This window comes from Abrus precatorius, unplaced genomic scaffold, assembly GCF_003935025.1.
Source record: "Abrus precatorius isolate BTA unplaced genomic scaffold, Abrus_2018 Scaffold7, whole genome shotgun sequence".
Taxonomy (NCBI): domain Eukaryota; kingdom Viridiplantae; phylum Streptophyta; class Magnoliopsida; order Fabales; family Fabaceae; genus Abrus; species Abrus precatorius.
The window spans coordinates 6,999,224-7,012,699 of NW_020874417.1; the positions used below are offsets into that span (position 1 = coordinate 6,999,224).

The 13,476-nt window shown below is 26.9% G+C and overlaps 2 protein-coding genes across 3 annotated transcripts in view; one reads left to right on the forward strand and one right to left on the reverse strand.

The window, feature by feature from the left end:
• The window catches only part of LOC113870881 (40S ribosomal protein S28), a 29,414-nt gene extending 16,690 nt beyond the window's left edge, over window positions 1-12,724 (reverse strand). For both annotated transcript variants that reach the window (XR_003505705.1, XM_027507404.1), the window contains exon 1: window positions 12,720-12,724. The gene's annotated coding sequence lies outside the window, so the exon portion shown is untranslated. The remainder of the gene's footprint in view (window positions 1-12,719) is intronic.
• On the forward strand, window positions 4,117-9,352 carry LOC113870880 (DNA-directed RNA polymerases II, IV and V subunit 8B-like). The gene is made up of 6 exons (XM_027507402.1): window positions 4,117-4,150; window positions 4,181-4,191; window positions 4,290-4,369; window positions 4,917-5,074; window positions 8,418-8,506; window positions 8,980-9,352. Exons 3-6 carry the CDS (start codon window positions 4,294-4,296, stop codon window positions 9,089-9,091), a joined length of 435 nt encoding a protein of 144 aa, XP_027363203.1. The 5' UTR covers window positions 4,117-4,150; window positions 4,181-4,191; window positions 4,290-4,293; the 3' UTR covers window positions 9,092-9,352.
• Window positions 12,725-13,476: the final 752 nt, after the last annotated feature.

Below are 13,476 nucleotides of genomic sequence, written 5' to 3' on the forward strand. Positions count from 1 at the left end.
GTTCAATATTATAAATATTGTTAATGTTGTTATCTAATCAAAATTAAAGTTTTATTTTAACCATATATGTAAACCTTTAATGCACATTAACTTTAATGCTCACCTTTAATTAGAAAAGTTGTTGAAATAAAAATACAACTATGACTAGAGAACAATAGTATTTATGGTATGACAGACATCTGAGTTTTGTCTAATTTAAAATTAAATTTCACATTAAACTAACAAATACAATAATCTATGATTCATTAGTTCAACTATAATTAAATTAACATCAAATCGATAATAAGATAACATATTTTTAATATTACATAATATATTAATTTAAAAATTGTTAAAAAATTAAGATAATTAAAATTTTAAATTAATATAAAATAATCCTACTACATCTTTTATTAAATAATAATTATAATAAATAATTAAATTATATTTGTTTAAATATTATGTATGAAAATATATTTATTTGAAAAATATTTTAAAAGTAAAATAAAAAATAAAATTACAAAGTGTCCACTACAATTTTTTCTAAAACCGGTTCTTATCTCTTTCTTTATTGATTTTTTGAACTAATTTACATCAAATATTGTTGTCAATCTTGTTCTAATACATCTGAAGCAACGTCAATTATTACATATTTTATTTTTATTATATATAAATTATTGTTAATTTTAAAGATAAAAATTAAATTAAAATTTTCTTTTTATTTGTCAATTATCATCACTTATTCAACGTGTTTTTTTTCCTTTACCACCAACCTATTGGTAACAATCTTTTGTGACTTATAGAATTACAAGTATATAAGACAAATAATGAAATAAAGAAGAAAAGAAAAATAAATAAATAAATTTGTGGTAAATATAAAAGTAATTTTTTAAATAAAAAAGAGAAAATAGAAAAAAACAAAATACATAAAAATTGATATAAATAAATTTAACTAAAAATTGAATTTTATTCTATTGTTTTTTCTTAACATAAAATTAATTTGTAAATTTTTATTTTATGTTACAAGAATAATTAATTTTTGAAAGCTTGAAAATAATAATAAAAATAATCTAAATAAACATGGGTAGAAAAAAATTAGTGAGACAAATTAATACCTATTTCTATTCTTCTATTTTTTTTAACCCATTTAAAAAAATGGAAAATTCCACTTTTTGTTTGTTTCTTTTTTATTTAATTTTTTCTCTCTTATTTTTTATGATTAAATATATTATTAATAATTAATGAATGTCAATTATTGTTTTTTTACTATAATAGTATTTGTGGTAGCAAAATAATATACAGTAATCTGACATGAATAACTTGTATCATGATAATCACGGAAAAAAAATTTTGAGTTAAGAATAAGATTAAAATTTTTGCATATTGTTTTATTTTTTTTTATTTCAACTTAGTTATACCAACTAATTTTCTAGACCTTAATTGAATTTTTTCCATCTATTACTACATAAGAGTCATTTGCCAATATACTTATTTGTTTCTTCAATAACATTTAACATGATAACCATGGAGTTATCTTTCATAATCAACTAAGGTTTCATTACAACTTTTGTCTATATTTGTATGATAAGGTGAGAAATATTTTTATATCAACAAGGCTTACAAGTTCAAACAATAGAACAAACTAACAAATTATTATATGGAAGTGAATCCAATAAGAATCTTCTTTTAATAAAGGAACCAAAGAAGGAGGAGCCCTTACAAAAGTCCAACTACCTAAATGCTCATCTTAAACCAAATTAGCAAGTCAATGCACTCATTTATTGAACTCTCTATACACATGGTTAATCCACTGAATTTTTTTGACTTCTCTAATTAAAGAAAGTAACTTATAAAAATGACCATACACATAATACGATGAATGACTACTTTAGAATCCATCTTAATACTAACAATTTGATTAATCTTTAGGGAGATAAATAGTCAAAACTCCATCAAAACAACTTATAGTTCATGCTTAACAACAGAACCAACTCCAATGTTGCAATGGATACTAACAACTAACTTCCTTTGGTCATTGTGAATTAAGCCTCCACACGCAGCTACTTGTGTCATTTCTATGCACAGAACCATACATTCAGCTTTAGTTTCCCCTTCTTAAGGCATTCCCATCTAATGATAGTTTCTTTCTTAGTAAACTTAGTCAAAAAAAGTTTAAATAAAAAGTGGATTAGAGAAAATTGAATTAGCATAAGTGTTGATCTTGGATGTCAAAGTTTGAGGTTTAACAGATTTAGCTTGGAAGATTAGTCTTTCCGAAACCTCACAGAGTACCGTCTATTTACCAAAGCAAACCATTAGACATGTATTTTCAAGCTGAAATAATTCCCTTCTAATTGCTAGACACATGTTAATATTTTCTGATAGCAAGATCTTTCCCTTGAACAAAAGTATATTTATGTTGTAGAATTTTTACCCAATAAACATTTTTTAAGCTTAATAATTTCCAACCAAGCTTTATCAAGTAAGGAAATTTTAATTGATGGAGATCTCAAAAACCTAGTCCTCCTTCTTCCTTAGATTGACAAATATTTTAAGAAATTAGATGGTATTTTCGTTTAGATAGTGATGCCCATATGAAATTCATACAAACTCTATTATTCTCATTTCAAACATCCATAGGCAACAAAGTTAGCATATGATAATTATGCACACTCTTAATTAAGATTTTATAGAAGAGAGCATGCAACCCATCACTCTTTGGAGACTTACAACCATCTATACTAAAGAGTCATTCCAAATTCATTCAAAGACAACTCCCTATTTATGCTTTTGATATCCCTATCCTATGAAGGAGAAAAAGAACAATCACTCACAAGATCACACGAAGTAGTTGCAATAGCATGATATAGTTCCTAAACATAATTAACAACTAGCATTTTAAACCTACTAAAATCATGTTCCAGGTTACTATCTTGATCCATCAAAGTCACAATTTTATTCTTTTATTTATGAATGATACAAGCTATATGAAAATACTTACGAGTTTTACTATGAAGATTTTTATTTTTTTTTGAGTTTTCGTTCTCTTAACTTTCTGGAAAGAAATTTTAATAAAAATAATTTAAATATATTTATATTTTTTTCTTACTAAGAAATTTTTAAAAATATATAAGATGTTATTCTTATGAATGATTCTGTATTTTTTATTAATTAGTATGAAAATAATGTTCTTTTAATCAAATATAAACAATGTATTTACTCTTAGATTAAATTTTTAATTAATTTAAATTTTTGATAAATTTAAATTTAAATATAATTAAATTAAAACTAGATTGATAATATTTAAATGATTAAATAACATATAAATAAAGAAATAGAAATTTATTAAAACATAAATAAAGTAATAAATTTTTTTAAAAAAATAAAAAATATCATATGGCATCTTAGTGAAAAAGTGAATTAACATATTTGATTAAATTTATTTCTCATCTATTTTATTTCCACTCAAATAAAATACTTTCTTTTTGTATAAAAAATAAACTATTTAAATAGCTGCTTTTTAATCTTTTATTTCCCTATGCTTTTCTCTCTTAAAAATCACCCATAAGAAACAAAAGTGTAAATATTAGTAGTAAAATACACAAGGCTTCTGTACACCCAAAAAAAAAAAAACTGTACATGGCCTATTAGTGAAGGGGATAAAATCACAAAATTACAAGGCAAAGGCCCACAAAATTGCAGAAAAATATTGGGCCAGCCCAAACATGATTTTATTTAGGGGTTTTGATCATTTTATAAATACCCAAATGCGAAAAGCAAGTGCCTTTGGTTTTTCCTCCCATATCTCGCGGTTCGATTCCAGTTACTCCTTCTTCTGCGACACCAAGTTAGTTCTCTCTCTCTCTCTCCTTCGCTAACTCTCTCTGTTCAATTGCTTACGCAGCAATGGCTAAAGTAATAAATTTTTTAAAAAATATCATATGGCATCTTAGTAAAAAAATGAATTAACATATATATATATATATATATATATATATATATATGTATGTATGTATATATAATATGTAATAAATAATACATTAAATTTAAAAATATTATTGTTTATAAAATAAAATATTCAATCATTACATAATCGTCTGAAAATAGCATAAGTGGTCACTGAATATTGTGAAGTAACAGAACTCAAACTCGATCTCTCTGCTGCAATTCAGGTTCGTTTCCCTTTCTCGTTTTATGCTTCGTTTGTGTTTCCACAGGCCATTGCCCGCTATATTTATTTATTGCTCTTCTAATTCGCCTTTCTGTTTTCTTCTTTATCTGATACGTCGTCGTGTTTGATTGATCCGATTAGCCATGGTGGAGGTTCTCTTCGACGATATCTTCAGGGTTGAAAAATTAAACCCCGATGACAAAAAATTATTCGATAAAGGTATTATTATTATGATTATTGCCTCTTCTTCAATAATTCAATTCTCTCACTATATTGTTGGTTTAGTTTAACTTGCCAGAGTAAAATGTTTAGGGTTTTACCCTCTGCAATGTCTATTGCATGTTTTCTCGCCTTTTTACGAGTTTCATAATTTTTTTTCTGTTTTATTTTTAATTATAAAACTGTCATGTTGTTTTTGTTCAGTTTTCTATTTTCTAATTTTGGTATTAAAAATACTATTTTTACTATTTCATGTACACATCTTTGATAATATGAAACATAATGAAAATAAGGTGATAATTTTGTAATTAAAAGTGAAAGAGATAATAATAATAATAATAATAATAATAATAATAATAATAATAATAGAAAATTTTTCTGAAACCAAACAGATCCTTAGTTTTTTGTTTGAAATGGAATCTCATTTTTCTTTTAAAGCCGTGCATCCATTTTAATGGTAACGTGATTATTTGCTCCTACTAGAGTAGTTATCTTTTCACTTTTTCTCTGCATTTGATTCTAACGCTTCGATGTTGTGCACCTCAAGTTACTCGCATTGAAGCAAGAAGTGAAAGGTTTGACATGTTTATGCACCTAGACATCAATTCCGAGTTATATCCGTTAAAGGTGGGTCAGAAATTCGCACTTTTACTGGTTCCTACGCTTAATCCCGATGGAACACCAGACACCGGCTATTACACTCAGGTAACTAATTTATTGTCTTTTACATGGAGCCTTTTTTCCATGAAGTATTATTATTATTATTATTATTATTAGCAGTAGTAGTAGTAGTTGTAGCAGCAATATGATTATCAAGTGGACAGTGATGCAAAAGATTAGTTATGAAGCCTTTTTTTCCACTAAATGATGTGTGCATTTTCTAACCTTAGGCACATACCGATCATTGCTTAATTTACTAAGGTTTTACTTCTGTGATTGGAAGCTCTTGTTCTTCATCGTGAGCTTGGAATTCAAATCAGAATTAGGGTTAATGGTAGATGTATGTGTGCTTGATGCAGCAGGAGTATTTTGTTTTCTGCCAAAGATGTTTTTGGGTAGGTGCCTTCCAGTTGGTATGTGGATCAGTAGTTATATATATACAGGGAGTATCCTCTATTTTTATAAAAATTATTGAGTGATATGTTTGGGATATGACTCATATACTTTGAATAGGACTAAAATTGGGTACAACCCTATCTTTTCTCTTTATCCTTAAAGGCTATAGTAAATGGTAAACAATTTTATAGCACCAAGATTTCTCGTGAATGCCCATTTTCTTCAACATACCCCTTCTCTGCTGGCATTCAATTAATGTAGCATTCCAAGGACAAACTGTCATTAGTGGTGGTAGATATGCTTTCTCTCAGCAGGCCCCTAAGATCAATGAGTTCACCCAGGAGTTGGGAACTTCCTCTGGTTTGCTCTTTATAGGATGATGGCAGTGCAAACCAAATGTAAAAGTTTTGTGTCTTGAGTTTCTTGTGTGAATTTGATGGCACTCACGGAACAGGTTGATAGAGGCAGCATGTGTCTAGTACCCATAAGCACTGAAACATGGGTCTGGGAACTTGAAATCAACTTACCATGTCAACTCTGCAACCTTTTACTTAAAGGAAAAAAGGAACCGGAAGAAATGAACAGCGGAAGGAATGCTTAATTAATGAAAATAGCTTCACACTATGCAAATCATTAAAATCGCATTACAATTCAAGCTGAGAACATAAAATTAAATCATGGCATGCAATCATGTGAGGGACAGAAAATAACCCTAATAGGTTTAGTAAAACTGTGCGTTTTGAATAAACCGTATTCTGTTTTTCAAAACTGTGTGTTTTGCTTAATTTTAATGGTAGAAACGTTATTTACTCCCTTTTTGAAACCTATATTCTAATTCTAATGAACATTTTCTTCGTCTCTGCACCATGCTCCTCTATGCACAGCAATAGAAGTTGCGATTTCTCCCTTTCTCCCCTCCTCTCTGACTCACCTATTCAATTTTGCCGGCCAAATAAACTTTTCTAGTGTGTCTCCTATCCAGTGCCTTTTTTCACAAGAAAAATCAGTTTTTCCGGCATCTCCCCTGTTTTTCCATTCACTGCATCAAGCTCTTTTTCTGTTCATGCTTTGCTGCTGTTCAAGCTTTGATTTCTGTTCACACTCTCCTTCTCTGTTCATAATTGTTCATGATTGCATGCCGTGTTTTGCTTAAGGAGATAAAGATTTATTTTTTCTGGTCATCCTCTATTTTTCTGGTCAAGACTTCAAGCTTTGCTTTTTTGTTCATTTTCTGCCGTGGTGTTGAAACTCTGTTTTGCTGTTCATGGTCTGGTTTTTTGTTTGCACTCTGCTGTTCACGCACTCTTTTGCTGAAAGAGATAAAGCTCTGTTTTATCTGCACGTTCTCTTACTTGGAAAGGAAAAAACCCACGCTCTCTTTGCTGTTCTAGACTTCTAGTCTCCTTTCATGGCATCTTCCTGACAAGGACAAAAGTAGGGAGCTTTTGCAATTGTTACTTGTGGCTTAGTGAAGCCCTTTGGAGAAAATATTGACATTACTTGGCAATGGAATAACTTTAAAGATATTAACAACAAAAAGAATGTTACATGTGACATGTTTAAAAACCACAACAGAGGAGATTACAAGAGCAAAAAGATACCAAATGGAGATAAGGGGTGATGTGAATGCCTGTAAAAAAATTCTATTGGAGATTAAGAAGAAGCTCATTGAAGCATACTAACAAAAGGTTGAAAATGAAGAAGATACATTGATGAATTGAAGGAAGATGAAGATGAGGAAGAAGAGGTTTAAGAAATACATTTTGTTCAGACTGGAAAAAGATTTATAACTGAATCAATTAGTGTTGGTTCTGCTGGGAAGAAGGGAAAAAATCTAAAATGTCTTTTGGATTTCCTACTCATGAAGAAGCCAAAAGCATCAATTAAATTGAGAAAAAGCATGGAAATTAGCGTTATCAACAATTTCTGAGCAAGACTTGCTCCATCTTCAAAATATCTAAAATTTTTAATATTTTATATTATTAAATCATGATATGTCCAAAAAACAACATCACTAATTAAATTTGTTGGATTCAATATTAAAAGATTAAATTATGCTGGTGTAAACTATATTCACTCTTATATTGTTAATAATTTAATATAAAATGTTATTTTTGTCAATCCAATTGTTGTATTATAATCATATAATAACTTTGATTGTTTGTGTATTTTTTATTTTGACAAAATTGAATAATTACTATTGTTCATTACTCTTTGCTATTGCAAACTAAAACAAAAATGTATTTGTCACGCAATAAGTGGCTAAAATTATTTCTATTCACATTTACTGGTTACAAATCCCCCCCCCACACACAATCTCTCTTAAAATCAGTTATTCACCACCAACCTTCATTCATTTAATTTCACCAACTCTGTCATTATATTAAAATTATGTAGAAGAGAGAAAAATGTTAGATAGATTTAGGAGATAGTTTGGGGATAAAAATTATGAGCACATTTTTTTCTTGTGTAGTCCCTTTAAAGCTCAACATTTATTACCGTAAAAGATAGCTGGTCGCTTTACAGTTTGATAAAACTTTCTTTTGAGCTTGATAGGTACTTTGTAGTGGTCATAAATAATTCTTGATGTTTTCTTCATTTCAATTACTGAGGCTACATTTTAATGTGTAATATGTTCGTTGAATACTCAAACTTAGAAACTTGTGGTATGGTGATATCTCCAATTTCAAACTATAGATCTTTTTCATTGGGTTTTTGTTAAAATTGTCATACTTATATTCTGTTGTGCAGCTACTCAAGTAGATAATAAATTGTGATAAATGCGACACCAGTAAACTACAAAATAACATTGATAGCATAAATAAATTGTGGACGGTAGTGTGATTTATAAATAACCCAATTTATAACTATAGCTCTCTTTGGCTGTCATTTTCTATTTGTGGTGCTATTTCCGATTCTTTTTTCCTATTGCATGTCAAATCAGTAGATGAATTTGGCTTACAGAATTCTGCCATATATTTCCTTTTTCCAGATCAATCGGCAATCACTGGCTAACAATTTTGAATATGTCATGTATGGGAAGCTCTACAGGATTACTGACGGTTCAGGGCGTGAAAAAGCGTATGTGTATTGCTCATTTTGAGTTTCATACGTTTAATTTGTAATTACTAAATTAATTATAGTAATTTAGTTCGGTATAGCCTAGCCTGCATGTGTTGATGATTTGCCATTTTGAGGCTAGTTACTGGGAACAATGAATTCTTCTTCCTTCTGATGTGAATTGTTTTTAATTAATCGTGAGAATGAAGTGAATTAATGAATCACGTATATTTAGTTTGAATAATGCCAATTGTCTCATTTTGTTTCCAGGTTACTCTGCTCACTAATTAAAGATGAAAAGTATCTTGAGATTATGTAGTAGTTCTATTATGCCAATCAGTTAAAAATTATCTTGAGATTTTGATATTGTGTAGTGGATGTTGTTTCAAGTAGCGGCTCCCTAGTTAGAGATGAATATGATCACTACGTTAGTAATTTAGTGTTATAGTGTTTTATTTTTAATAGTCATATGCTTTATTGGCTTTGAATTGCAGGGAGTTAAATATTTCATTTGGTGGGCTTCTGATGATGCTGAGGGGAGATGCATCTCATTGCAACAAATTTGAGCTTGATCAGAGGTTGTATCTTTTGATGAGGAAAGTCTGAAAATTACTAAAGAAAGTGAGTTTGAAACTACATTGTAGCAAATCGACAGCAACAGTTTCTTAGTATTTGAGTAATTTGTCTGCCGATTATCATACTAATCCGGGTGTTTACAACCACGTTTAAAAACCAAATATTTGGTGATTTGATTACAGTCATTCCCCCTGTGTGTTTAAGGATAATTATAGTAATCATTTCCCTGGTTTGGTTATTTATATGCCTACATTAGTTAGAGGGACTAAAGCACTCAAGTTACATAAATACAGGGACCAAAATCATACAAAAAAAATTTAGAGGAATTAAATTAAAAAAAAAAGGTGTAGGAAACAAAAATATAAGCCATAAAAAGTGTTATTACCTAAGTAATAAAAAAAAAATTTGATATACATATGCACTCCTTTTATCGAATGGATGTGCCAAAAAGTTTGTATTGTCTGAGGAAGGGTTTTAATATACTTTTAATTATTGATTAAAATTTATTAAAAATAAAAAGTATGAGAGATAATTATTAAATTAAAAGTGAATATTATTAAATAAAAAATTCTGTTTTCATATTTTTATAATTTTTAATAAATTTTAGTTAAATGAAGTATTAAAAAGTGTTTTGTTAGTATTTTTTATTTATACCACTGAGCATTCAATAAAATTAGTAGACCAAGTGTGCTAAACATCATAAACAAAATTTTAGTTTCAGTACATTAATTCATACCTTATGGAATACTTCCTTATAACCTACACTTTTTATATATTTTTTTCGAAGAGGTTAAACTTCTATCTATATTGCATATTAAAATTTTTAAACAATACTGGTCTACATAGATAAAACTGGTCTCTCAAGGTTCGCCTTTGATTCTTATTAATAATTGTCATTGTAAAATATAGATTAGAAGGATAATTGCTTTCTTTAAAATTTCAATGGTATTGATCAGTCATGGCATTAAATTCATTCTACGAATATGTACCATATTATCGTAACAATTTCTTGTAAATTGTAACAACACTTGCAATGATGACATTATAACCCAAATCTTCAACCTTCCATATTGTTCCATTGCAAAGTTTACTTGATATACCAATATTTCGCACCAACGTAGTAGCTACACATTTTCTAATTCTCAGAAGATGATAAAATAATCCAGAATACTTATTCTCGTATCGTATACATACTTAGGTGTTTAACCAATCAACTTCACCTGTAATATTTTCATCAATTCTCACTATATAATTAGAACTGAAATTTTCTTTCGCTTCACTTGCAAAATTGAAAAAGCATGGAAATTAACGTTATCAACAATTTCTGAGCAAGAATTGCTCCATCTTCAAAATATCTAAGATTTTTAATATTTTATATTAAATCATGGTATGTTCAAAAAACAACATCACTAATTAAATTTGTTGGATTCAATATTAAAAGATTAAATTATGCTGGTGTAAGCTATATTCACTCTTATATTGTTAATAATTTTATATAAAATGTTATTTTTGTCAATCCAATTGTTGAATTATAATCATATAATAACTTTGATTGTTTGTGTATTTTTTATTTTGACAAAATTGTATAATTACAATTGTTCATTACTCTTTGCTATTGCAAACTAAAACAAAAATGTATTTGTCACGCAATAAGTGGCTAAAATTATTTATATTCACATTTACTAGTTACAAATCTCTCTCTCTCTCTCTCTCTCTCTCTCTCACACACACACACACACACAATCTCTCTTAAAATCAGTTATTCACCACCAACCTTCATTCATTTACTTTCACCAACTCTGTCATTATATTAAAATTATGTAAAAGAGAGAATATTTTAGATAGATTTAGGAGATAGTTTGGGGATAAAAATTATGAGCACATGGTGGAGAAAGGATTCTAAGTGATCTTAGAGTGCATTGACAAGAAACTTTTTTTTTTTTTTGAAAGATAAAGTATTAAGGTAGTGTCAATGTTGAATGATAAATATGTAATTTATGAAAGAGTGGTATTTGTATAGAGCAAGAGAAATGGAGGAAGTGATGTAGTTGAGGTACTAGATATCATGCTTAAAGGTAAATTAAGATAGATGATGCAATAATCAAATAGTATATTAAGAACTTTTTTTTGCATTTATCTATATCTATACGTAGCTTATTTATTGTTACATGTATTTATAAATTATTAAAATTTAAAATGCTTAGACTCACGCGTAAATAAATTATAACATTTAAAAAATAAATTAAGTTTAACTATTATATATATAATTTATTTTAAACATTAGTCAAAGGTTTTTTTTACTTTTTTAATCTTTTTTACATTAAAATAATTATTTGATCATTACTTGATAAATAATTATTTTTTATATTTAAATTATAACTATTTTTTAATTATTTTTAAATTAAATTAACTAATAAAAAAATATAAATATATCTCATGCAAATGCACATGTATATTTACTATAATCGAGTAAAATTACTCCTTTTTTATTATTATTAAATTTATGAAAGGGTCATGGAGCACAATGGACAAAGCGAACAACAGTAGTTATACGAGGGTGGTATTTGTATAGAGCAAGAGAAATGAAGGAAGAAGTCACGGAGTTGCGGTGCTAGATATAATGCTTAAAGGTTAATTAAGATAGATGATGCAATAATCAAACAGTGTATTAGGGACTATTTTTCTATTAGTTTATTATAATTGAGTGAAATAACTCTATTTTGTCACAAAAGTTTCTGTCACCTTTCTATTTTAATGTTTAAATTAATTAAATTATTAAAAAAATAGGTATAACATCACAAGTTCGTAATATTAAAACAAATTCAATTAAACCATCAAAATTGTCCTTGGCATATCAATTAATATAAGTTCTTGAAACATATCTCAACATCAATGATGAGTCACATAAGCAACCAGGCAATAAATAACGGGTTATATACACATTCACTAGTTTGACCGAAAACATTATATGTAAACTCCAATTATATCATTTCTGTAGTTTATGTACTAAAATAATGAAAGATTATTGAAAAAATGGATGTGTTTAATTGTTTAAGATATAAAGCTCAGGTGAGTATGCTTTAAGAATGGCAATAGATAAGATATAGTTAGAATACTATAGTATTCATTCTTATATTGACATTTTAAAACAATGATCATACCAAGTTCTATATCTGCGTGAATAGTAATATTAATCCTCATACCCATATCTTTTAGGTACTTACATGCATATTTATTACTCGCATTCGTTTGAAAAAAAAATATTTATAAAGAAAAAAATATTTATATAACTTTATGCATAATAATACAAAAATTTAATATGTTGCTGAACAAGGTATAAGCATAGATAAAAAAAAAATATTTAAATATTACAAGTGCTAAACATATCTTAATACAACGAATTTCTAAACTAAAATTCTTAAAAATTATAAGTGAAATTAAACATATAAGTTATTTAATGACTTTATCTTGTGTGAGATCTGATCGAACGATAATAACTTTGAATAAGGCTAACCACTCGTGTGAGATCACTTGGTAATCTTTTATAGTAGTATTGACAACTAGCTCTAACAATTCATAATTCTTATAATAGCTTTGAATAAGGCTAACATTAAGAATATAAAAGTAGGGTTAAAGTAGAGAAGCTCACGTACTAAACGGCAACGAAAAGTTGACATATAATATATTTTTTTAACTTTTGAATTTGAAATTGTAAGAAAAATAACAGATTTAATTAAAATAATATATTATAATTAATAATATATATATATATATATATATATATATATATTAAGACAAATATTTTTGATTCATGTACTGCACGAAAATATTTTGTTAAAAATATAAATTTTTTGAAAAATTATTTCAATGAATTAAATATTTATAATATATATAAATTTTTAAAAAAAATTGAATAAAAGATAAATAATCACAATAAAATTTTGCAATGAAAAAATATACGTTTATATAAAAAAAATTATATTTTTTATTAAAAAAATTATTTAATAGGTAAATTACAAGAAAATTATATAATAAACTCAGTAAAAATAACAGAAATAAAAATTAATAATATTTTTTATATTTTATATCTTTTTAAAAACTTTTTTGAATATAAATAAATGGTAAGAATAATTTAGATTTAATAAATTATAATTTGCTTGTAATATATATGTTGTATAAGAAAATATTATTTTAAATTAAAATATAAAAATAAAATTTAAATATCATAAAATAAGTGTATGGTAATAGGAGGTGATTATAAAATAGATATAATATGGTTATTATTTATTATTTACTTTATAATTTAAATATCAATATAATACAAAAAAAATATTTATATAAAAAATATTTTATGTGTGTCATATAAATAATTTTAAAAAAATTTAATCTTATATCAACCGTATAATAATTAAATT